Source organism: Chaetomium strumarium, assembly GCF_033439665.1.
Source record: "Chaetomium strumarium strain CBS 333.67 chromosome Unknown B0T15scaffold_4, whole genome shotgun sequence".
NCBI classification, from domain to species: Eukaryota; Fungi; Ascomycota; class Sordariomycetes; order Sordariales; family Chaetomiaceae; genus Chaetomium; species Chaetomium strumarium.
The window spans coordinates 2,247,280-2,268,662 of NW_026944432.1; the positions used below are offsets into that span (position 1 = coordinate 2,247,280).

A 21,383-nucleotide genomic window follows, 5' to 3' on the forward strand; every position below is an offset into this window, starting at 1 on the left:
GGTCAGCATCATCTTTCTAGGCTGTTGCCGTCTCCCCGACGATTGGGAGGGTACGTAGGAGCGTGTGCGGTGTTATGGCAATGGACCTCCAAGGTGTCACTACCGAAACACGGGTTCATTCACCATCCATTCAATAGATGCCTGAAAGGGCATCGCAGGTTAGCAGCTGATGAGGCTACAACGAAGATCCGTTATATACCATTGCAGCGTTGACGTCAGGAAGTCACTAGAATACTACAGTATCCAACCCAGAATCAGAAAGAGTCAAATCTCGTGAGGCTGGGCTCATGCCCGTCGTCTGCCGGCTGTTATACGACGTGCCACACCATGTGCAAAAGGCCCGGTCGCTCAAACTCGTTAGCGGCGGCATTGCCTGAACCCCTGAATGAGTGTAAGATCGCCTGGGGGGGGCCCTGGGCGGGGCTCGCTAGCGTCAGTTTTGAGTGGGCGCGGGTGACACATACCGAGCTCAGGCGCACAGCATGACCTTCGCCCTCAGCTTGCAGCCGGCTGCGTCCCGCCCCGTCTGGACGGCAGCCAAAGATGAGGGGCGGAAGGATTCTGGAAGGCTATTTGAAACGAGCAGACGCTGGCTTATTACATGCTGCGCAGTGATTACTAGTAGTTATTTGCTGATGCCGCTTTTCCCGTGCCCGAGCATTTTGAGACAACTCGACGCCAAATGGACGGCTGTTCCTGCGGAGGGCTCAGCTGCCACACTTGGTCAGTTTCTCGGCCAGCCGCGTGACAAGTCCTTTTCCTACCTGCGTTCGTCTCCGTCGGCAGCTGTAACGAAGTACTGCGTACGGATTAGTTGGACTGTCGCGGTTGTCTCGGCTGGAGGAGGATGGGGCAATCAGCTGGCCCTGCATACCGCGACCTTGACTGTTGATGGCCGACGGGATAGTGAACTCGTCACATCGCACGCTCTTTTGTGTATCTTTGGTAGATTATTCTTGTCCTCGCCGTCCTTGCTGCAGTCCTCGCCACTGATCCGCAGTGGCTGAGCAAGCCGGGCAAAACCTACCTGGTAGGCAACATTGTTTGATCTCCGATCTCCTATAATAAGAAGGAAAGCAGCACATTGGCTCCGGCTCCGGCGAACTCGGCCGGTCCCTGTGAGAAAGCGCCAGGAATGGTCAGTACTGCATCCCATCTCGTCTCCTAGGCCCGTCGAAAGGGAAGAAAGGGAAGTAAAGCATGGTGAGTACGATCTCCGACCCCTGACCATCGATCTCCTGCCGTGCTGCTGCCGCAAATGCGGGCCGGGCCGCCTCGGTGCGTGTAAGGCTGGCTAATAAGTACTAACAACCACCAACCAACAGGCCACCATCAACAAGCACCCGAACCGGTTCGAGCTCACAGCGGTCTACCAACACCCGCAAGCCAAGGCCGACATCGTCCTGGTCCACGGCCTCAACGGGGCGCCCGAGAAGACATGGACGGCGCCGAACGGGGTGTACTGGCCGACCGACCTGCTGCCTGCGTCTTTGAAGGACCAGCACGCCAACGTGCTGGTGTACGGGTACAACGCGGACGTCTACGCGGGCTTCTGGGAGCGGACGGCCAAGAACCCGAACGACAACTTCATCCACCACCACGCGCAAACGCTCGTCACCACGCTCACGCACTACCGCAAGAGCGAGGGCACGGAGCGGAACCCCATCATCTGGGTGGTGCACAGCCTCGGCGGCATCGTGACCAAGCGGGCGCTGCTGTACTCGAACGACGTGCACGAGCCGCACCTGGAGGACCTGCGATCGGTGGTGGTGTCGACGTACGGCATCGTCTTCCTGGGCACGCCGCACAATGGGTCGGATGCGGCCGCGTGGGGCGGCGTGATACAGCGCATGGCGGACGCGCTGGTGCCCAGGAAGCTGCTTGCGACGGAGCCGGTGCTGCTCCGGTCGCTCAAGAGGGACAGCGAGACGCTGCAGCAGATCAGCAACCACTTCCTGGATATCTACCAGAAGTTCCACATCCACATGGCGCACGAGAACCACAAGACGGATGTGAAGGGTTCCAAGTACGTGGTTTGCACCTATCTTTTTTCTTTGTTTCTTTCTTTTCGTTCTCTTTTTCTTTCTCTCTTTTTTTTTCTTTTTTTTCTTTTTTTTTTCTTTTTTTTTTCTTTTTTTTTTTCTTTTTTTTCTTTTTTTTGTTGTCAGACGTCATGGCATCGGGTGTGTGATAGATACTCCGTGCTGACGGACCCAGGATCCTGGTCGTGGACGCCGAGTCGGCGAGTCCTCAACTGCCCGGTGTCACGTACTACGGCATCGAGGCGACACACTCGGGCATGTGCAAGTTTGAGAGCGACCATGCGCCGGGCTATCGGACCATCTCAACGGCGATCCGGGAATGGATCACCGACGCCCCGAACGTCATCCCCATCCGGTGGGAAGTTGAAGAGGACCAACGGCGGGTGAGGGCGAGCCTAGAGATCTCTGAACGCGCACGGCCCTACGTAAGTTCTTCGCTCTCGTTAACCTGGGAAGCATCGACGGGGTTGGGAGGAGGCAGCATACTGACCTTCTTTCCAGCAGAGGTCTGCCCTTGAATTCGCCGGGTCTCAACAAGCAATTGGTAGGTTACTGTCGCCAGCAGGTGGTCATCTGTGGTACCAGGCGTGGCCTGTCCAGGGGCAAGTGCTGCGTGTGGCAGGGGTGGAACAAGAGTCGTCGTTGTACCACTGGACGCCGAGTGACAGCTCAGCTTCTTCTTTCCGGGACGCGCGCTGATGAGTTTGGCTTTTTTGTGTAGACCAGAGCAGCAGCAACAGCAGCAGCAATAATGAGATGGCTTCCCCTAAATCTCTCCCGCAGCCCACTCGACCTACATCTGCTCCTCGTCTCCTAACCGAGACGGCTCAGCAATCAGACTCGAACCCGGCCCCCTTGTCACCACCCTCACCACGGCTGCTGCCCCCGCTCCCAGAACCAGCCGAACACACCACCATCACCACCACCTCCACCACGACGGCGGAACCGCTCTTCATCCACCCGGAAGCCTTCCGCCCCAACTCGTACTTTGTCGGGCGCGAGGACGAGCTGAAGGCGCTGCACGAGATGCTCATGGACCGCAAGCGGCGGTCCGAGGGCACGTCGGCCGTGCTGATCCAGTGCCTGCCGGGCGGCGGCAAGACACACCTCGCGCGGCAGTACGTCTTCCAGCACAAGGACGACTACCCGGGCGGCGTGTACTGGGTGCGGGCCAAGTCGCGCCACGAGCTGGAGTACTGGTTCTGGCGCATCGCGCGCAACGAGGCCCTCAGCGGCGGCGGGTTCGGACTGCATCGCCGCGACGTCGAGGAGCTGCGGGATCCGAAGACGATCGTGCAGATTGTTCGGAGGTGGCTGAATGCGCGCCGCGAGTGGCTGGTGGTCTTCGATGGCGTGCAGTTTGATATCCCCGGGCTGCACGAGTTTATTCCGGATGCGCGGAACACGAGCCTGATCTACACGTCGACGGAGCGGGCGGTGACGGGGGACCCGCGGTTTGACAATCCGCAGGTGATGGAGTTGGGCCTGCTCACGGCGCAGCAGGCGCAGGATCTGCTGCTGCTGGAGATGGAGCGGAAGCGGCCGTGGAGTGCCGACGACCGGGCCATGGCGCTGGAGCTGGTCGAGTTGATGGGCAGGCTGCCGCTAATGATCCATGTCGCCGCGCAGCATCTCAAGGCCACGCGGGAGCCGCTCGCCCGCTATCTCAAGTCGTACCGGAGCCGGCCCAAGGCCGGTGATCTGCCTGCGTACAAGGCCGTGCGGGAGCAGCTCGAGAACCGGGGCGAGAATGCGGCCCTAAACTTGATCTCCCTGTTGGCTTTCTTCGACCAGCATCTCCCGGTCGAGATGCTCGCGCTTGGTACGTGTTACCTCCGGCTTCCAGCATTATTTTGGTTGTCAGCGTCACATATCTGCTAACCAGCCACACAGGCCTCTCCGCCCTCGACAAGATCACCCCGGTGAAGACCAGCGATGTTAAGCTCAGGAAGCCAAGCCTCAACAACACGCTCGCGGTTCTCATCGCCTTCGGCCTGCTCAAGCGGTCCGAAGGCGACGACGACAGCTCGCCCACCAGCTCGCGCAGTTCCAGGTGCAGCTTCGACAGGCACGCCGACCACCTCGACCTGCTCCGCATCCACAGCGTCGTGCAGGCCTACTTCCGGGACTTCATCCACGAGAAGCACCAGATCGGGTTCTGGCTGGAGCGAGCCATCGCCGTCTGGTGCCGGTCCTACGATGAAGCGGACGACCGGATCCAAAGGGATTCCAGAGTCGGCTTGCCGGACGACTACCGCCGGTTCTGCATCCATGGCGAGAAGCTGCGGCAGAATCTGCATCGCTACGAGAAGCGCTATCCCAGTCTCTCGCGCGCTAGGCCGCAGCTGCAGCAGAGACTGGACAGGATCCAGGGCCAGATCGACCAGCTGCCGCACGGCTCTGCCGAGGAGCATCCGGCGTCGGTTTTTGATCGGATCAGCACTAGTAACTCCTCGCAGTCCGACGCCGCGACGCTGGATTCCCAGAGTAGCCAGCAGAGTGGTATGAGATCGCTAGGCGGGGAGGAGGAGGAGGATGTTAGCGAGCTGGTCCAGTCTCCCACGGCCGAGTTGTTGTTGGAGTTGGAGCAGGAGCTCCCGTCGCGGACCCCGTACCCCAGGGACCCCGTGGTGATGCCGCCGATGCCGCAGTACATCGAGGACGACGACCAAGAGACCGTCGTGTCCGTACCCGAGACGCAGGTGTACATGGGTGCCGCCGAGATGGCCGACGCCGTCTCACTGCCTCCGGAGCCTACCGACAACCAGACGGGGGTAAGTGGCGCCTATGATGACTGGCACGATGTCATTCCACGCCACAGGGTTATCACGGCGCAGGAGAGACGGCGAAACCATATCCATGTTGGAGCATGGAGAGGTAGGGTGATTGGGGATCCGTGGGTAGGGCTTAGCCCCGAGGTCGCCGTGGGCTCTGTCTCGACTAAGAGGAACTCTTCGAGTTCGCCTCTGGGCCCACGCTTGACTGCGCAAAGCGAGGCAGAGATGGAGTTGAACAAGATCAAGATGGCCTCACCCCCTTCCCGAGAGTCAAGGGGCAGCTTCGGTTCTCCCACTTCGACCCGGCCCAAGACGCTTCTGGGCAGAAACAGTTGGGCGTTGCCACAGGCCCAAAAGACGCCCGGCACCGAGGTTGCCCAATTCCTGCTTGAAGGCTCACCAAAGGGGTTCGCCCAGATCATGTCGTCGCTCAAGAACTGGAGAGTTCCCGCCATCAACACACCACCCAAGAGGCCGGTGGCGCCGTCGGACAACAGCACGATCAAGACGCCATCATCACCACTACAGCAGGTCGAGCAGCCGCCGGCGGAAGAGGATCCCGTCGTGCCTCCCGCAACCATCTTCCGCGGCAGCCGCTCCGCCAACTCCAGCCCCGCCAGCCACGCCTCGCCCTTCCCGCCGCCCTCCTTCGCCGGCATCCCCACGGCCGAGCTGATGGTACCGCTCGTCGTCCGCCGCTGGGATACGGTGGTCTACCCCCCGGACGGCAGCGCACCCGTCACGTCGTCGGGCGTCGAGTGGTCGAGCGCGCCCGACCCGCTGTCCCGCTCCTACCCGTCCCTCCTGCCAAGTCGGCAGCAACAGCAGCACCACAGCGCCCTCCCAACCCGGCCGGCCGTCCTCCACAGCGGCGGCTATTCCTCCCAGCCGATGTCGCGCGACGGGTCCAACCGCTCCTCCCTGAACCCGAGCATCAACATCACCAACAGCCCGGAGCTGCAAGCCGTCGAGTCGCCGCCCTCCGGTGCGCCGTCTCCTCTGTTAGCAAGAGCAGTGCACGCACGGTCTACCAGTCCGCTGCGAACAGGCAGAGGGCAGGCACTTCCCATCCCCGCCAGCCCTATAAGTCCCACGTCCCGCCTCTCCCCGTTCAACCGTGGCCGGCCGCCATCCTACACGGAGACAGAGCCCTCGCCGCGGCTGGACACGCCCTTCTCCGATGTGGATGCGAGGGAGTATCCGCGCGGTCCTATGGGTGCAGCCGTGACCGGGACGTCATTGCCGCCGGGCGTTGGTACCAACAACAACAACGACGACAGCAGGGGTGGTGAGCGGACGACCCGCAGAAGCAGCAGCAGCAGCCTGGCGCGATGGCGCCCCTCGGCGGGCAGGAACCGCATCCGCAGCAGCAGCAGCAGCCGCAAGAAGGACAGAGGAAAGAATGTGCGAGCACAGAGCTTGTCGCCTTCGCCCGGCAGTGCTGCCTCGCCCCGAGCAGCCTCCCCGTCGTCCGGGTCCGGATCGCCGTTGCTGCCCATCTCCCCCGGCTCGTCGTCGTCCTCGGTGACGAGGCGGGCTGGCTCTCAGGGTCAGCTAGGGCATAGCATACATCAGCATCAGCATCAGCATCAGCATCAGCATCAGCACCCGCTTGCCGCGTGGTCGACTCCGCCGGTGGACGCAAATGCAAACAGCCCGCCTGTCGATATCATGATGACGGAGGTGGGAAGTGCCCCGGCCAGCGCAGGTCCCGGCACGGCTATGAGCATGGGAGGGGAGGCCATGTCGCGGTCGGCGTCGGGGGGGAGCCACGGGGCGGCTGGTGGGTTCAGGATGGATGATGGAACCGTGGTTGAGTTTGGGTCGCCCGGCTTAGGCAGCGGTTCTAGTGCGAGGAGGGCGGGGAACAGGGCGAGGAGTGGGAGCTCTCCTCCTGAGACGGGCACGGCTGGCTTGGGTGTATGGAGTGAGTAGGTGCTAGTAGGTAGGCTCAGAGGCACATAAGATCGATGGCATGTATTGTACACGTACCAGGGATGGTGTTGGTGCTTCGGATGGTGTGATGGCGGTAATCATGGGAAAAAGAGGGGGGGAATGTGTCATCGGAAACGTAAACGTCCATATACTCAATGTATTATTATCATGATATTTCGAGAAAATGTCGTCTCTTCCAGTAGAAAGATTCCACATTTGCATGACGAAGTCGTGTAGACGCCTTTGCGTGCTGAAGTCGGACAGAGAACAGTAATGGGCTGCGGAAGGAAGGAGCAGAGGAAAATGCAAAAGGCTCACCGACCAACTGCCTTCGCCGGGATGGCCAGCTATGAAAACCCGTGCTGGGCTTTTTCTCCGCAATCGAACCAACACCCACTCAATGTGTGCACATTGCGGCAGGAGCACCTGCCTGCTGCCTTCCCCAAATACCGCTTGGCCAAATGGTCCAGCCACTTGTCTAAGCGCTTAGGGTCCGGCGGTGGTCGGCTGGGGGGTGGGACTTGTATATATACCCCTAGCTGGAGATCGCATGGCCGTCGAGAAACAGAACTCATCTGATCTGGTTTCAGTAAAGTGTCGGGTGGGTAGGATATCAACTTCCCCCATATCACACTCCTCTCACACAATGTCGAATGCTGTTTAACACCTCGTGATCCATCAAACCTCACTCCGGTCCACTCCATTGCTCGCTCAAAACCCACACATCCATCCATCCACTCTGGCTATGCAACACTAAACTCTGGGATCTCACCCATCTCCTGCCTCAGCTCGCCCCCAACCTTGTACGACACCCTCCACCGCAACTTGATCGATTCCACCTTCCTGTCCCTGCTCCCGGCATGCCAGACAGTAATCGACTGCGTCACACCTCGGCTCTGCTTCGGTTCTAGTGTCCTCCCTGTCTGCGGTTTGAGCTGCAGCTCGTACCCCTAGTGTTGAACCATTAGCCTCACGTATAACTCAACTAAATGCCTAGAGGTGGTGGATGGCCGCCGTTACCTTCGTCACTGCCAATTGGAAGTGTAGCTCTGAGATCTGCTGCGCCGTGGTATTGGTAAACGCAAACAACAGGCCGATGGACGGGTCTGTGTCCACGGCCCGATTGGCCATCATGTCGATCTTTAGACTCGTGTTGCTGACCACGGCCTTGTGCTCTCGGGGTAGCTGTGGGGCCGCCTCTGGAGGCAGCGCGGATGAGAAATTCCACTCATCGTCATCATTTGATGCCGACGCCGCTGGTTGAGCAGATGTGGTGGCCGGCTTCTGCGAGAGCGACGCCAACGCCGCGAATGGGTCCGTGGCTGCTGCTGGTGATTGTGACGGAGGCGAAAAGGCCGACCTTTGAGGCGGCTGCGGAGTGGCGGACTGTGACCCCGGCGCAGACGTGAAGGAAGAGAAACTGGAGAAGGGGGCGGGAGATGGGCTGGATGCTGGGACTTGGCCTTTGGCGCTGTTGCCTTGCGTGACAGAGGACAGCAATGCTGGGCCGGGGATATCTGTGACTGTTAGCAGGGGACTCGGCGAAGATTGTTCCCGTACAACGTACTAGTGTTGGCCCCATAGCCTAGTGCAATCCCTCCTGCCTGGCCATAGCTGCCAGAATCGGCTATTGACAGGCCCAAGAGATCATCTTCGACACCCGTAGTCTGGCCTGAATTCTGACCAGCAGCCGCCCCGTTCGCATCGCCTTCGTCGAGATCGATCAGGGAGAGTTCGTTCGTCGCTTTCTTCCCGCTATCTGTCGCAATTGGGGCACCTTTGGCTATTTGCTGAGCGCCCTCAATATCACCCTTCTTGAGCAGCTTGTACCGCTCAACTGTCCGGTGTATGCTGTCGTTGATTTCAAGCAGCTTCGCGACGGCTTCGTGATCGTCAGACTCCTCTTCACACATTTTCTGTATTTTGGGCTGGGCGCTCGACAGCGCGGCCGCGAGCTCCGAAAAGACATCACCCTCCACCATTTTGTCGCCTGGCTTGAAGGCCGCTAACCTCTCCTCGAGCAGCCTGGCCTTCTGCTGGATCTTCCCGACTTCCTCAGCGGCCTTGGCGCGATAATCGACCTTCGACCTGGTGTCATAACCCGCCATGATCTTCATCAGCTTATTTGCTTCGCGCAGGTCTTCGGGCGTGCCTCTCCGGATAAGCTCCTGCAGCTTCGCCGACTGCGCCTCGCGCTCCTCCTCCTCCATCTCTTCCGCGGATTTAAGGTTCTGCATAGGTCAATAAACTAGATGCGTATAGAGGTCCAAAGCTGTCACATACATCACTCGGATTCAGCACGGCAGCATCTTCCCTCCGAACCTCCGGGAACGTGTACCCCTTGTAGCTCAGCAGCCGGTGCATATCACGGATGAAGCCCAGGTCCTCCCTGTACCGGCTCGTTTCGCATATTGTGCTGCGCCATTCCTCAATGGTCTCGAGAATCCTAAGCTGGACCTTCGAAGGGCGTATGGGGGGCCGTTCGGGAAAGCGGCGCACCAGCTCGTTGAGGAACTCCTTGGTGCTGATCTGGAGGTGGAACGGGTAGCCGCAATTCTTGACGCAGATGTCGAGCAGGTTGAGGGCGAGCAGCGAGACGTTGGGGTTGCGGTGGTTGATGTAGTTGACGATGGCGACGGCGGCCTCACGCGGCGCCGAGCCCTTCTTGGCATTGATCAGGTCGGCGATCTCCAGGTTCAGCGCGAGGTTGGGTTCGTAGTTCTCGGGACTGCAGGCCGCCTGGATAAAACGCTGGAGCTGCGACGGCGCCGGATTGCCCATTTCCCCCCAGCGGTCCCTAGCGGCGTACCGCGCCGAAGCCGCCTCCATTGTGAACGGCGGCCTCCTCGGATACCGCTCTTCGTCAGTCTGAATGCGCCCGAGTCGCCGTCTTGAACGGCAGTCTGCGGTAATTGGCGCTCAGGAAAGAGCCAGTGATCGGCGTAGGAACACTCGATCACAGGTCCTGAGCTTTGCGACACCTGGACGTGGTGGTTGAGCTCAGACCCCCTGCGGTGGGTTAATGCTAGGTAATAGGTAGTCGCCCATGGAGGAGATCGACCCCGTTTCCTGAATAAGGGAGCCACCGCTGTCCGTTGTGGGGCCCAAGGCAGCAAAAAGGTGGGTTGCGTCAGCGGGGCAGACTGTGCACCTATTCTCAACCCCACCATGAAGTTGTCCGAAAGGATATTCAAGACATCCCGTCATTATTTGCTCCCTGCCTGGTAGGCAAAAGATACACTAGGTACTTTTCAACAGAGCTTGAAGTATTGTCACCTAAACATCGAGGAGGGTCAGGTCTGTCGAATACAGAACTCGACGTCCGCACTCTCAGCACGACTCTCGTTCGCCCATCGATCCCCCAAACCCCAACAGAGATCAGAGATGGTTCGCCACAAGAAAGACAACTTTTCGTCGCGAGGCAAACACCACAACCGCGGGCCTCCTCGTAACCACCGACGATCAGAAGGCGACAACAACAACAATGGCGCCGAAGGACGTTCCTCCCTCTCGCCCAACTTATCCTCCTCCTCCAGCTCCCGTCCGGCCTTCAAAGCCGCCTGCTGGGACCTCGGCCACTGTGACCCGAAGCGGTGTTCGGGCAAGCGCCTGATGAAGCTGGGGCTCATGCGCGAGCTGCACCTCGGGCAGCGGCACTCGGGCGTGATCATCACGCCCAACGGCAAGCAGACGCTCTCGCCGGCCGACAGGCCGCTGCTCGAGCAGTACGGCGCGGCCGTGGTGGAGTGTTCGTGGGCGCGGACGAAGGAGGTGCAGTGGTCCAAGGTGGGCGGCAAGTGCGAGCGGCTGCTTCCCTACCTGGTGGCGGCCAACACGGTCAACTACGGCAAGCCGTGGCGGCTGAACTGCGTCGAGGCGCTGGCGGCCGCGTTCGCCATCTGCGGCCACCACGACTGGGCCGAGCAAGTGCTGGCGCCCTTCTCGTATGGCACTGCGTTCCTTGAGATCAACTCGAGCCTGTTGAGGAGGTATGCGGCGTGCGAGGACGAGGCGGCGATCAAGAGGGCGGAACAGGAGTGGATGGAGAGGCTGGATCGGGAGTATGCGGAGAGCAGGGAAGAGGGGGATCCTGATGACCTGTGGGCGGGCGGGAATGTGAACAGGAGGGCACCGGTGGAGTCAGACGAGGATGATGAGGGTGAAGATGGAAGCGAAGAAGACGAGGACGAGGACGAGGAGCAGGAGGAAAGCTTAGACGGCATCTACCTAGGCAGTAAACCCCCGCCGCCAAAGAAAGCACAAGACCAAGAAGAGCCAGCAGCGAAAGACCGCTACGCTCTTCCCTGCGACAGCGAAGAAGAGGACGATGACGCTGAAATGGAAGCCATCCGCCGCAAGATCCTCGCCTCGAAGCCCTTCTCCAACCCCGAACCCCAGGAGAAGAAACCTCTCCAGACAGTGGCACGGCCGCAGCAACAGTTCAAGCCTGACTCGGACGCAGAGCCCGACTCAGACAATGGATCAGACGACGGCGACGACGAGTTTGACAACATCATCAATGCTACGCCCCTGACTGACCGGATAGGCCTGGTCAAGTTGGAAAAGGAGCGGTCTCGAATTCAAACAACAAGCAGAACGTTCTCATCGGGCGGGGCGTTGGCACCGAAGAGGTGGTGACCGTTGCAGCGATACTCTCAGCCGACATTATCTCTTCTAGGTTGGGTATGAGGAGCGGTCTATTTTACGTAGAATGTATATCAGACGACACTACCCAAGCCATCCCATGCTATATGCGCCGTCTCACATATGTGACATGCCCTTCTTACACATGACCCTTTGTCTATCCTTTCCACTCTTTCCTATATGTTACAATCATCTTACAACTTTCTCTTCTCGGCGTGCTCCTCAATGACCTGGATATGATCACCGGCCTGGAGTTCGTCCCAGTCGGCGAAGGACATACCGCACTCGCTGCCCTTCTTCATCTCGGCAACGTCCTTCTTGATATGTTTGAGCGTTTCGATGGTGCCTAGTAGCGGTTTCATTAGCCACACATTTCAAGTCGCCAACAATCTGCAAGTGACCAAGGAAAGGGGACTCAAACTTACCCTCAAAGATGTTCTCCCCTCCTCTGATGACCCTCGCCTTGCATCCCTTCTTGACAACCCCATTCCCGATCCTGCACCCGGCGATATTCTTGTATTTCCGACCCTTGATATTGATCGGGAACACCTGCAGCACCTCAGCCTCACCCACCACCTTCTTCACGATCAGCGGCGGCAATGCATCCGCGAGCCGCGTCCTGACATCCTCGACCAAGTGGTAGATGATATTGTGGTCGAGGATCTTGACGCCGGCGTCACTCGCGAGCCGCTTGATATTGTTCGGGATGGTGTTGTTGAAGTTGATAATACTGCTCCCAGACACGGCCGCGAGCTCGACGTCGGACTCTGTGATCTGTCCCGGACCGGAGACGAGCACCTTGGCGCGGATCTCGTTGTTGCCCTGCTCCATCAACGCGGCGGTCACGGCCTCGACGGAGCCGTGCACGTCGCCTTTGACGAGGAAGGTCAAGTACTTGGTGGTGTCCTTTGCGGTTTCGTCTTCCTCCGGAGCGGGTTCTTCGGGTGGAGGCGCAAAGCGGTCTCCACGATTCCGGCGGGGGTTGGCGGCCTCGGCGAGGGCCTTTTCGCGCTCGCGCTCGCGCTCGCGTTCCCGGCGCTCTTGTTCTTGCTGCGCCATCTGGGCGATCACCTCGCCGCGCTCCTTGAGTTCCTGTCGGTAGCGGACGGCGGCTTTGGCCTTAGCTTCGTCGGGGGCTTGGAGCACTTGGTCGCCCGCGTCTGGCGGCTCTTTCCAGCCGAGGACTTCGACGGCGGTGCCTGGAGGTGCCTCGTCGACTTCGACGCCGGCTTCGTTACGGAGTGAGCGGATCTTGGCGTGGACTTGTCCGGCGACGATGAAATCGCCCGGCCGGAGCGTGCCACGCTTCACAAGCACAGTGGCAACGCGCCCGATCGGCTTGATGGTTGACTCGAGCACCCATCCCTCAGCCATGCCCTCTCTCTCGGCGCGGATATCGAGCATTTCCGACAGCAGCAGAATGTTCTCCTCCAGGTCGGCCATGCCCTGTCCTGTCTTGCCGCTGACGCAAACGACCTGGACGTCTCCGCCGTAGTCCTCGATCTCGACACCGTGCGTGGCGAGGTCAGCCTTGACGCGGTCCACGTTGGCCTCTGGCTTGTCGACCTTGTTGATGGCCACAATGATGGGCACCTTGGCGGCACGCGCGTGCTTGAGAGCCTCCAGTGTCTGCGGCATGACACTGTCGTCGGCCGCGACCACGAGAATTACCATGTCGGTGACGTTGGCGCCACGCTGACGCATCGACAGGAAGGCGGCGTGGCCGGGCGTGTCGAGGAACGTGATCTGCTTGCCGGAGGACAGACTGACCGAGAACGCGCCGATATGCTGCGTGATACCACCGTGCTCCTGGGCAACGATGGATGATTTCCGCAGGTAATCCAACAGTGTCGTCTTGCCGTGATCGACATGGCCCATGATGGTGACAACGGGCGGCCGTAGGGGCAACGAGGATGGATCAGCAGGTGGCGGGGCTGGTTTAAGATCTTCATCCTCGCCGGTGTCCACGGTCGGCTCGAAACCATACTCCTGCGCCACCAGGGCTGCCGTCTCGCCGGTGAGGATGTTGTCCCTGCTGACATCTTCAAAACCAAGTTCCTCCAATTGCGACACAAAGACGTCGATCTTCTGACCCAGCGCTATGGCCAGATTCGACACGCTGATGAACTCGGGCAAGAAGATCGGTGTTGGGCCCGCCGCCTCGAGCTCCGCTAGTCTTTGCCTTTCCTTCTCTTCTCTCAAAGCCTTCCGCCTCCGTCGCTCCTCGTAGAAGTCTTCGTCCCAGTTGTCGTCCTCCTCGACTTCTCTCCGCCGGTATCTATTCCTCTTCGGCTTTTCCTTTTCTCTGCGGTCCCCTCGCTCCTCGCGGCCGAACCGGTCCTCCCTCTCTCCCGGGCGGCGCCGAAGCACGTCGGACGCAGCCTGTGGACTCGCCAGCTCATACTGCCCCTGCGTTTCACGTGCGATTCTTTGTATCTTCGCATGTCTGGCTTCTTCTACGTATTCGTCGGCCCAACCCCAAGTGGTTGAGTCTGTTGCTTTAGCCGCCTTACTCTCAAGCTCCTTTTGCTCGGAAAAGCTCTTTTCCATAAGTTTCCATTGATCCACGCCGGAACTGGAGTCACTCCATTGCGATAACGTCGATCCAGTGTCTCCGCGTGGAGCATCGCGAGATGGTGGCAGGCCGAAACCTTCCGGCAGAGCCCGCTCCCGTCGGGTGAGATTTTTCCACTCACCCTCGTCCGTTTGCGGTTGGGTCAAGGAACTAATTGACCCGAGTCTGCCACTGTGCGACTGACTAGAATGCGGCGCACCTGTCAAGAACGAGTCCGCTGGCCATGCGCGGTCCTGGTTCCATTTTAGAGGGTTTCTGGAAAGGTGGGGTCCCTGTCGGCTGTCTCGAAGATCGTTGGTCCGTCCAGCCATGTTCCCTTGCGGCTCGCGCCTGTCCACGGGTGAGGATTTCGAGGCAGCAGCAGATCTCGCTGCGCGTTCATGTGGGAGCAGGAACGTCAGGGGGACTGCTTGTTGCGGCCGCACGTTGGATGGCTGGTCCTGCATACGAACAGTGGCTTTCGCTAGTCTCTCATACGGGGAGACAGAGGGAAAGGGGTCTGCTTGTTGTGCCACGGTTACTGGACTGGAATTCGCCGGTGCGGGCGGCGGGGCAGTTGACCACGAAGGGACGGCAGACGCCCAGGACGGCGCTCGGTTCTTGAGTCCTGCCCCTGTACGGCCCATGGCCTTGTCCCTTGCCGCGCGTTCGTGGGGCGGCAGTCCATCATTGCTCGCAGTCGGATCGGGCGAAGGTGGCTGTGTACGTCCGATTGCTTTCTCTCTTGCGGCACGTTCGTGAGGAAGCAGGCCATCATTGTTCGGAAACGGGCTAACCGTCGGGGGTGGCCGCGTACGGGCCATAGCCCTTTCCCTTGCGGCGCGCTCATGCGGAAGTAACCCATCACTGCTCGCAGTCGGATCGGACAAAGGTGGTTGTGTACGCTCGATTGCTTTCTCTCTTGCGGCACGTTCGTGAGGAAGCAGGCCATCATTGTTCGGAAACGGGCTAACCGTCGGGGGTGGTCGCGTACGGGCCATAGCCCTTTCCCTTGCGGCGCGCTCATGCGGCAGTAACCCATCACTGCTCGCAGGCGGCTGTGATGGTTTGGTTGCCCAGCTCGGTAAGCCACCTATTGAATACGATCGCAGGAATAGTCTCCCCTTGTTCACGCCTACAGACGCCCCCAGGCTAGTAGTATTCCCGGGGCTCATTGTGCTGCCGGGTCCTCCATGCCTCGTCCTGCCTGCCGCAACAGAGTGCCATTCCATTAAATGCAGATAATTTGGCAATACACCCGGCGGCACGGAGTCCGCTGCTATTGTCGTGCCATCAGGGCTCGGCAGCGATCGGAGCGATGGGCGTGTGCGGCCACCGTAGCCGAGACTGGAACTGTAGCGGCAGAGAAGGCATGCAGACGGGCGTTTCTGTTGCTGGAAGGAGATGGTGTTAGTGGCGGAACCTAGGTAAATGGGCTGAGGGTGTCTCGTAGTATACCTGCTGCCATAGTCCACGTCGCATCATCGTCGAGGTCGGCGGGGCATGGCGCTCTCGGTAGAAGAATTGGTGGGAAGTGGGAGCTGCTTTTCGTCGCGGCGATCTGTCCCGCAGTGCCAAAAATTCATGGAAAGCTTCCCGCGCTGATCCCCCAAGTCGTAGCAGGGTCATCTTATCTTATCAGTTCATGAAGTTGCCATCCGACAATCACAGCGCTGCCATAGAGGGCTCGGAGTACAGACAACTAGAGAATGCCATTGTATGAATCCACCTCAACACATTGCATCTGAGTACCTCCACAGCTTGTCCAAGTCTACTGTCCTGCATGATGGATATACAGTTGATCAAAGGAGATGGTACACCTCTCGACTTACACGAAGTGGGGACACGTAAAACACAGAAGAGGGTTAGGGCTCAAGTCCTCTCATCCAATGAGCCCTTGTCAACTCTCCTTTTCTCACAATCTTGTACTGTGGAAAGGGACTTCGGGCTTTCGTTCACTCTCCAACGCCTATAACTCAATTCTCACAAGTAACTGCTCTCGCAATCTACGCTCATTTACCACCTTTAGTTCCCCAGCTATATCCCGGTCACGCTCACTCTGAGCTTAACACATCACCCTCTTCAACCTCTGGGAAGTTCAACATCATGCCTCCCAAAGGCAAAGCCCGCCTCACGCCCACCACTACTAAGAAGGGCGGCATCCCATCCTCTCCGCCACACCCTTTCAAACCGGTTCCGTCCTCCCTCCAACCCTTTGTCGCGACCTTGCCAACACAACATGTCTACATCACGCACATCGACCCGCGCCCGCCGGCCTTCAAGCGCAACATCTTCCTCGTGCCCGTGGCCATGAACCTGGCCGTGGTGGGGCTCTTCGTCTGGCGCATGCGTGCAATTCTGCCGTGGTACCTCGACTTGGTCACCTCTGCGCTGGGATACGCCAACGAGACGACGCTGCGCGCGTCGGAGCTGACGTACAGAGAGCTCGCGCGGGCCATCTTGTGGCGCGCTCTGACATTCTTGCTGGACTTCGTGCTGGCCGTGTTTGTCTGGCCGTGGCCGTACGAGTTTGTGGTCGGCACGCGCGGGCGGAGCAGCCCTGTTGCGTGGCGCTGGGCGGTTGGGTTTAGGCCGATGGAGGTGTACGTGCGGCGGAGCAGGGAGAGTTGGGATAGTGTTCTGCAGGAGAAGGGGATGGAGCTGTTTGACGAAGCGTCTAAGGAGGCGAGGGCAGCGAGGGACGCAGTGCTAGGGCGGGTGAGGGAGGCGACAGCGCCGATGCGTATCCAGGAGAAGACTGGGTACCTGACGATGGACGGGGAGTGGGATCTTGATTGGAAAGGAATGGCAGATGCGACACGGCTAGTAGACAAGAAGGAGATTGCGCTGGAGGCGTTTGGGACAGTGGTGCTGTTGCATCACAAGAAGTTTGGGTGGCTCAGTGTCGATCTTGGTATGGGGGAGGCCGTGGAGCAAGATGAGAGGCGAAGGCAGGTGTTTGCCTTCCGGGACGCGCTCACCGCGCTTGGAAAGGAGGACCTGTTCTTCAGGTGGGTGGAGATGATCCAGTTCGAGACAACACAGCCTGGGGGGTTTACGCCGGAGAAGCAGGTTGAGGCCGCCAAGAAGATCCGGGACATGTTCAAATCGAACGGGGTGGACTTTGACGAGCTCTGGAAGGAGACAGTGGGTACCGATGGACTGGCTGGCATGCCTTAGGTTCATGTATACTGGTACCTTATTATACGGATTCGTACTTTAGTTTTGGGCATCGCGGTGGACGTATCCAGATATAGAGGGCATAAGAAAGGGAAAGGGCCGTCCTTGGATAGCCAAGTTAAATAGAGATGTTGGCTACGATGCTGGTCGAAGTATCCTAAGACACTTAAACCCTCACTTCTTCTTCCCCTTCTTCTGGGGCCCCAGAGCCGCCTCTCGCCTCTTGGCTTCCCTAGCCTCGATCTCGGCGCGCTTGGCCTTGTCTTGGGCTTCCTTCTCCTCCCTCTCGGCCTGCCCAAAACGTTAGTGATCATAGGCTCGACACGATGATATGACTGGAGGGACGCACCTTCTTCCGGGCTGCCTCTTCTTCACGCTTCTGTCGGATGACTGCCAGACGAGCCAGGTCTGCCCTGGCCTCATCCGTCTTGCCAGCCTCGTGCAGCTTACGGTAACGTTCCTTCGCCGCCTGCGCTTCCATCGCCTCGCGTTCACGTCTGCTCGGCGCGACGCTCAGTTTCTCGACCCCCTCGGCGGCTTCCTCGACACGTGACACCTTGGTCTGTTTGCGAGCCTTGGCGGAATGATTCGGGTTGGCCGGCATGTCGTGCTCACCCTCCTCCTCCGAGTCGCTCGATGGCAGGTCGCCGACCTCAACCTGCTTTCTAGCCTTGGCGAGCGCGGCCTCCTTGCGCGCCTTCTTCTCCTTCCTGCGCTCCTCGCGGCTCAGGTCAGCAACTGATTGCGTCTGCGTCGAAGGACCGGCATCGTCGGATTCCTCTTCCGACTCCTCCTCAGAATCTTCCTCTTCTTCGTCATCGCTGAGCTTCTTCTGAGCGTCCTCGCTCCACATGCTAACCTCGTTGCCATCTTCATCAAGGGGCCGGAGATTGCGCGAGAAATGCTTGCCGCCTGGGGTTATCAGTCTGTGTTCACTTCGATAGGATTACCGTCCTCACGCACCTCCTCGGGTGGGCTTTTTGAACTTGCCGCCACGGCCGCGCGAACTTGTTCCTGGAGGACCACCGGCCATGATTGCGAGTGTGTGGTGTCAACTAATTGACAGTTGATTGGGATTCGGACGAGCGCGGGGTAGGGTGACTCAGGTCAAGGGTCAATGCGGAATAGATGTAAAGATATGGTATTGCTGTGGTAAGCTTCTTAGAAGATCCTCAAACTCAAACAGAAAAGGAGGCAGGAAAGTTTGAAGTAGTGCGGCTATATGTCCAAAAGATCACAGCAGCGCCTTCCCAAGGTCCGAAGGAAACATGAAAGGTTGATCGAGCAAATGTGCATCAACTATCAAGCTCAAAGACTCTTCTTGTCTGCGTCGCTTGGCCCCGCGTGTGCGACCACCGCGGGGCTGCTTGCTGACCCACTAGATAGGATATCTGGCTTCTCTAATTGGACACTGGGGAGCTGACACTGTGAACCGTTTGCGAACAGGACAACCAAGCTCAGGTAAACAGATTTGAAACGCTCATCCCAAACATACTCAGAGTGAATTCTCACCCTAGCTCCTAGGAGAGTCGTTCCTCGCTCATGGGAGAGTGAGTATGCATGACAACTTGCGTATCATTCTGTTGCCCTCTTGCCCAAGTACTAGTAGGAACTTGTACATAAGTTGTTAACTTGTCTGAGGCTTAACGACCTGGTGTTGATTGGCCCGAGCCGACCCACCCGACACTGACCACATAAAATTCTAGATTGCTGGCTTCGCTTTTCCTTTTTTTTCTCTTTTCCTTTCCTCATCATTCATATTTCCTTCATATTCACTCTGGTCCAAGTCTTATACCATGGCATTCTGGAGGGGAAACTGGAGGATAGACTGACTTCTTGCGCTTACCCTCTGTCTCCGACAGCCTTGTGCACCCTGGGGGAGCAGAGAAATTTATCGCTTGATACATATCTACCACTACACGTCAGGTGCTCTGCCATTCTGTCTCGTGTCAAATTCGACCCAATGGAACTTGTATGCATGCATATTTGACACGAATTGCAGTACATTTCGCGCTTTGACCGGGTTCGCTGTCTCCCTTGACAAGTGTCCGTAAAACGAAATGATGCTCGCGTGAGTTATGGGAACTTGAAGCCGAAATCAATCCTCAGGCTGAGTTAACTCACTCCTAACGACGCAAAGACATCGCCAAGGTTCTGCCGCTTGCGGGGCCTGAGGTCTGTCTCCTTTCTCTCCGCATCCTTTCCGATATCCTTTGCCTTCTTGGCCACCTTGCCGTGGCTTTTGGAAGTGCGGACAAAGACGAGTTGGTCACACCACAGCGCGATCTTAGGCGACGGACGGCGCAGTCGGATGCTCGCGAATCGCTTCCTAGGGAGGGCAATGCCTTCCACACGGGGTTGGATACCAACATGGTGGGAGGCGAATTCCCTCTGGGCTAAAAGCCCCAGGAGCCAGAAGATCTGAGCGTCCGTCGTGTCTCGTTGACGATATTCATATAACTCTTGTCGACGCTTGGAGTCATTGCTTTTGTCCCCGTCCTTGCCGATGGCCGCTGGAAGGAATGGATGGTTGTCCTGTAGCAACAACTCCCAACCTTCGTCAAGGTAGGTGCTTGGCGCCTGGTCATCGTTGTGAATGGGTCCGCTCGATGCTCGTCCGCCGTGCTTCTCGGGCTTCCCTTCTTGGTTTCCTTCAAGTGCCGCTTTGCACCCTTCGCATGTCGGAGTTCGCGGGTCTGTGGTCAGAGTGACCTCCTGTTCATCGTCTTGAAACAACCGACCCAGGTATCTAATGCTTTCTTCGCTTATTCTGAGTCGCCAGTCAAGGTACGCCGCGGCCAACGAGGCAAACACTGACTTGTGCCCCGCGTAGGTCTTGTTCCATCCAAACTCCCCCGCGATGCGCGTCGCATTATCCCAAAAGTAGGGACGAGAACGAGTGACTTCAAAGACTTCCAATTTGGGGAATTTGAGCACGTGGCGCAGCGATGCGTCTGTCACCCCATGCCAACTCGACGCGATCCTTAGAATGCGCAGCTCGGGAAACGGATCCTGTTCTGCCGCAACTTCACTCCATCCCCTGATCATGGAGTCACTTAAGTGGCTATCTGATGGGCCTCGCTCGACCAATTCCAATACGGCCAGCGTGTTGAGTCTCGCGAGTGAGAGCAATCCGTGGCCGTCGAATTCGAGGTTATCGATACACAGGTACACGAGGCACTCGGTCAGTTCGTGCAAAGGCGAAGTGTAAATACCCAACCCACAATCGGGATTCTCGATCTGCTGGTGGTAGCGGTACATCCCCATAGGGATCGTGATCTCGCCTCGTTCATTTCTCTTGCCGGCAATGTCCAGGTGGTTCTTGTTTTGCTGTTCCTCCTCCCCCTTCGAGGAAACGGCCCAGGCATCAGAGAAACTGCGTTTCAGAAGCCTGGGAGAGAGGAGCTCCCAGGCGTGAAGCGACATGGGCCTGGAGACCGGTGTATCAGCAATCGGGCTGGTCATGAATAGGCGTCATGAAGGTCGGTCTCGGGGTCTCATATGAACACATCAGTAGTATGGACTTACCTGGGCATTTCTTCCCACAATTGCCACAGCAGCCTGTCTTCCTTCACATCACCTATCATAATCTTGGAAATGGAACTGATATTTTCTGCCATCACGCGAAGACACATGCATACTAGTGACCGCGCGCCCTTGGAGCCGTGGCCTGGGCGGAAGACAACAGGCCTTTCTGGTTTTAGAGCCCAGTCTTTGTCTCTCTTACCATATGCCCCGGCAAGAGAAGCAAGTGATCGCCGGGACGCGGCGAGGCCGAGGTGCTCGTCCATCGTTTCCCGAGACAAAAGGGCGTAGATGAACTTGGCAAAACACGGCTTGCCTTGGTGAATCACGGCTTAACTTGGTGGGTCGCCATTTAACTCGGTGAATCGCGGTATTAAAGATGGTGAAAAACGTAGAACCTCTGTCGCGTGCCGATGATGTCGCGTATCTACGAACCTGCCCGGGAAGGCACAACAAGAGACGATGGCTCGAGCGCTGATTGGCTCACTTCTTCTCGGTCACGAGTGCAAACATAAATCCTTGAATTCGAGGGTTCCGTTTACTATACAAGTACTGGCAGGTAGGGTACCAATATCCTGTCACAAGGGTCCTGGCCTAATTGTGAACAACGTGGACGCCATGGCCTGCCTCGGCACTCTTACTCTCTCCTGCGTCCGGCAACGCCTCAAGTTGCAGAGCCTTGTCGTTGGCTGGGGCCTTCGCTATGCCAATCGTGGTCTCACGATG

General features: G+C 58.4%; 7 protein-coding genes across 7 annotated transcripts; 3 read left to right on the top strand and 4 right to left on the bottom strand.

The window, feature by feature from the left end:
- Positions 1-1,200: 1,200 nt before the first annotated feature.
- On the top strand, positions 1,201-6,754 carry B0T15DRAFT_511614 (uncharacterized protein; the record flags this gene model as incomplete). The annotated part of the gene is made up of 6 exons (XM_062867927.1): positions 1,201-1,203; positions 1,326-2,026; positions 2,218-2,467; positions 2,544-2,586; positions 2,764-3,864; positions 3,936-6,754. The coding sequence occupies 6 exons, from the start codon at positions 1,201-1,203 to the stop codon at positions 6,752-6,754; spliced, it is 4,917 nt and encodes a 1,638-aa protein (XP_062721503.1).
- A 457-nt stretch (positions 6,755-7,211) lies between these two features.
- Positions 7,212-9,794, bottom strand: B0T15DRAFT_207441 (VHS domain-containing protein). Its single transcript, XM_062862633.1, has 4 exons — positions 9,038-9,794; positions 8,322-8,985; positions 7,775-8,271; positions 7,212-7,704 (listed from the first exon to the last, which is right to left on the bottom strand). Exons 1-4 carry the CDS (start codon positions 9,581-9,583, stop codon positions 7,498-7,500), a joined length of 1,914 nt encoding a protein of 637 aa, XP_062721504.1. The 5' UTR covers positions 9,584-9,794; the 3' UTR covers positions 7,212-7,497.
- A 128-nt stretch (positions 9,795-9,922) lies between these two features.
- B0T15DRAFT_502778 (uncharacterized protein) lies at positions 9,923-11,478 on the top strand. The gene has a single exon (XM_062867443.1). The coding sequence runs from the start codon at positions 10,139-10,141 to the stop codon at positions 11,390-11,392; it is 1,254 nt and encodes a 417-aa protein (XP_062721505.1). The 5' UTR covers positions 9,923-10,138; the 3' UTR covers positions 11,393-11,478.
- Positions 11,479-15,682, bottom strand: B0T15DRAFT_533211 (uncharacterized protein). Its single transcript, XM_062869353.1, has 4 exons — positions 15,411-15,682; positions 15,007-15,346; positions 11,824-14,829; positions 11,479-11,744 (listed from the first exon to the last, which is right to left on the bottom strand). Exons 1-4 carry the CDS (start codon positions 15,579-15,581, stop codon positions 11,593-11,595), a joined length of 3,669 nt encoding a protein of 1,222 aa, XP_062721506.1. The 5' UTR covers positions 15,582-15,682; the 3' UTR covers positions 11,479-11,592.
- B0T15DRAFT_533215 (uncharacterized protein) lies at positions 15,663-17,261 on the top strand. The gene has a single exon (XM_062869354.1). It carries the CDS (start codon positions 16,059-16,061, stop codon positions 17,130-17,132), a length of 1,074 nt encoding a protein of 357 aa, XP_062721507.1. The 5' UTR covers positions 15,663-16,058; the 3' UTR covers positions 17,133-17,261.
- Positions 17,262-18,458, bottom strand: B0T15DRAFT_533217 (casein kinase substrate phosphoprotein PP28-domain-containing protein). Its single transcript, XM_062869355.1, has 3 exons — positions 18,096-18,458; positions 17,482-18,044; positions 17,262-17,423 (listed from the first exon to the last, which is right to left on the bottom strand). Exons 1-3 carry the CDS (start codon positions 18,163-18,165, stop codon positions 17,307-17,309), a joined length of 750 nt encoding a protein of 249 aa, XP_062721508.1. The 5' UTR covers positions 18,166-18,458; the 3' UTR covers positions 17,262-17,306.
- Positions 18,459-18,901: 443 nt separating this feature from the next.
- Positions 18,902-21,065, bottom strand: B0T15DRAFT_207527 (uncharacterized protein). The gene is made up of 2 exons (XM_062862634.1): positions 20,661-21,065; positions 18,902-20,562 (listed from the first exon to the last, which is right to left on the bottom strand). The coding sequence occupies exons 1-2, from the start codon at positions 20,921-20,923 to the stop codon at positions 19,248-19,250; spliced, it is 1,578 nt and encodes a 525-aa protein (XP_062721509.1). The 5' UTR covers positions 20,924-21,065; the 3' UTR covers positions 18,902-19,247.
- Between the last annotated feature and the right edge of the window lie 318 nt (positions 21,066-21,383).

Coding starts and splice junctions, on each gene's coding strand:
- B0T15DRAFT_207441 (XM_062862633.1), bottom strand. CDS start 9,583: ATGGAGGCGGCTTCGGCGCGGTACGCCGCTAGGGACCGCTGGGGGGAA. Junction 8,986..9,037: donor CCGTGCTGAATCCGAGTGAT/GTATGTGACAGC, acceptor TGACCTATGCAG/AACCTTAAATCCGCGGAAGA. Junction 7,705..7,774: donor TCCAATTGGCAGTGACGAAG/GTAACGGCGGCC, acceptor GTTCAACACTAG/GGGTACGAGCTGCAGCTCAA.
- B0T15DRAFT_502778 (XM_062867443.1), top strand. CDS start 10,139: ATGGTTCGCCACAAGAAAGACAACTTTTCGTCGCGAGGCAAACACCAC.
- B0T15DRAFT_533211 (XM_062869353.1), bottom strand. CDS start 15,581: ATGACCCTGCTACGACTTGGGGGATCAGCGCGGGAAGCTTTCCATGAA. Junction 14,830..15,006: donor AACCAAACCATCACAGCCGC/CTGCGAGCAGTG, acceptor TGTCCGATCCGA/CTGCGAGCAGTGATGGGTTA. Junction 11,745..11,823: donor AGGGGAGAACATCTTTGAGG/GTAAGTTTGAGT, acceptor AACCGCTACTAG/GCACCATCGAAACGCTCAAA.
- B0T15DRAFT_533215 (XM_062869354.1), top strand. CDS start 16,059: ATGCCTCCCAAAGGCAAAGCCCGCCTCACGCCCACCACTACTAAGAAG.
- B0T15DRAFT_533217 (XM_062869355.1), bottom strand. CDS start 18,165: ATGGCCGGTGGTCCTCCAGGAACAAGTTCGCGCGGCCGTGGCGGCAAG. Junction 18,045..18,095: donor CAAAAAGCCCACCCGAGGAG/GTGCGTGAGGAC, acceptor TGATAACCCCAG/GCGGCAAGCATTTCTCGCGC. Junction 17,424..17,481: donor AAGAGGCAGCCCGGAAGAAG/GTGCGTCCCTCC, acceptor CGTTTTGGGCAG/GCCGAGAGGGAGGAGAAGGA.
- B0T15DRAFT_207527 (XM_062862634.1), bottom strand. CDS start 20,923: ATGGACGAGCACCTCGGCCTCGCCGCGTCCCGGCGATCACTTGCTTCT. Junction 20,563..20,660: donor TTGTGGGAAGAAATGCCCAG/GTAAGTCCATAC, acceptor ACCGGTCTCCAG/GCCCATGTCGCTTCACGCCT.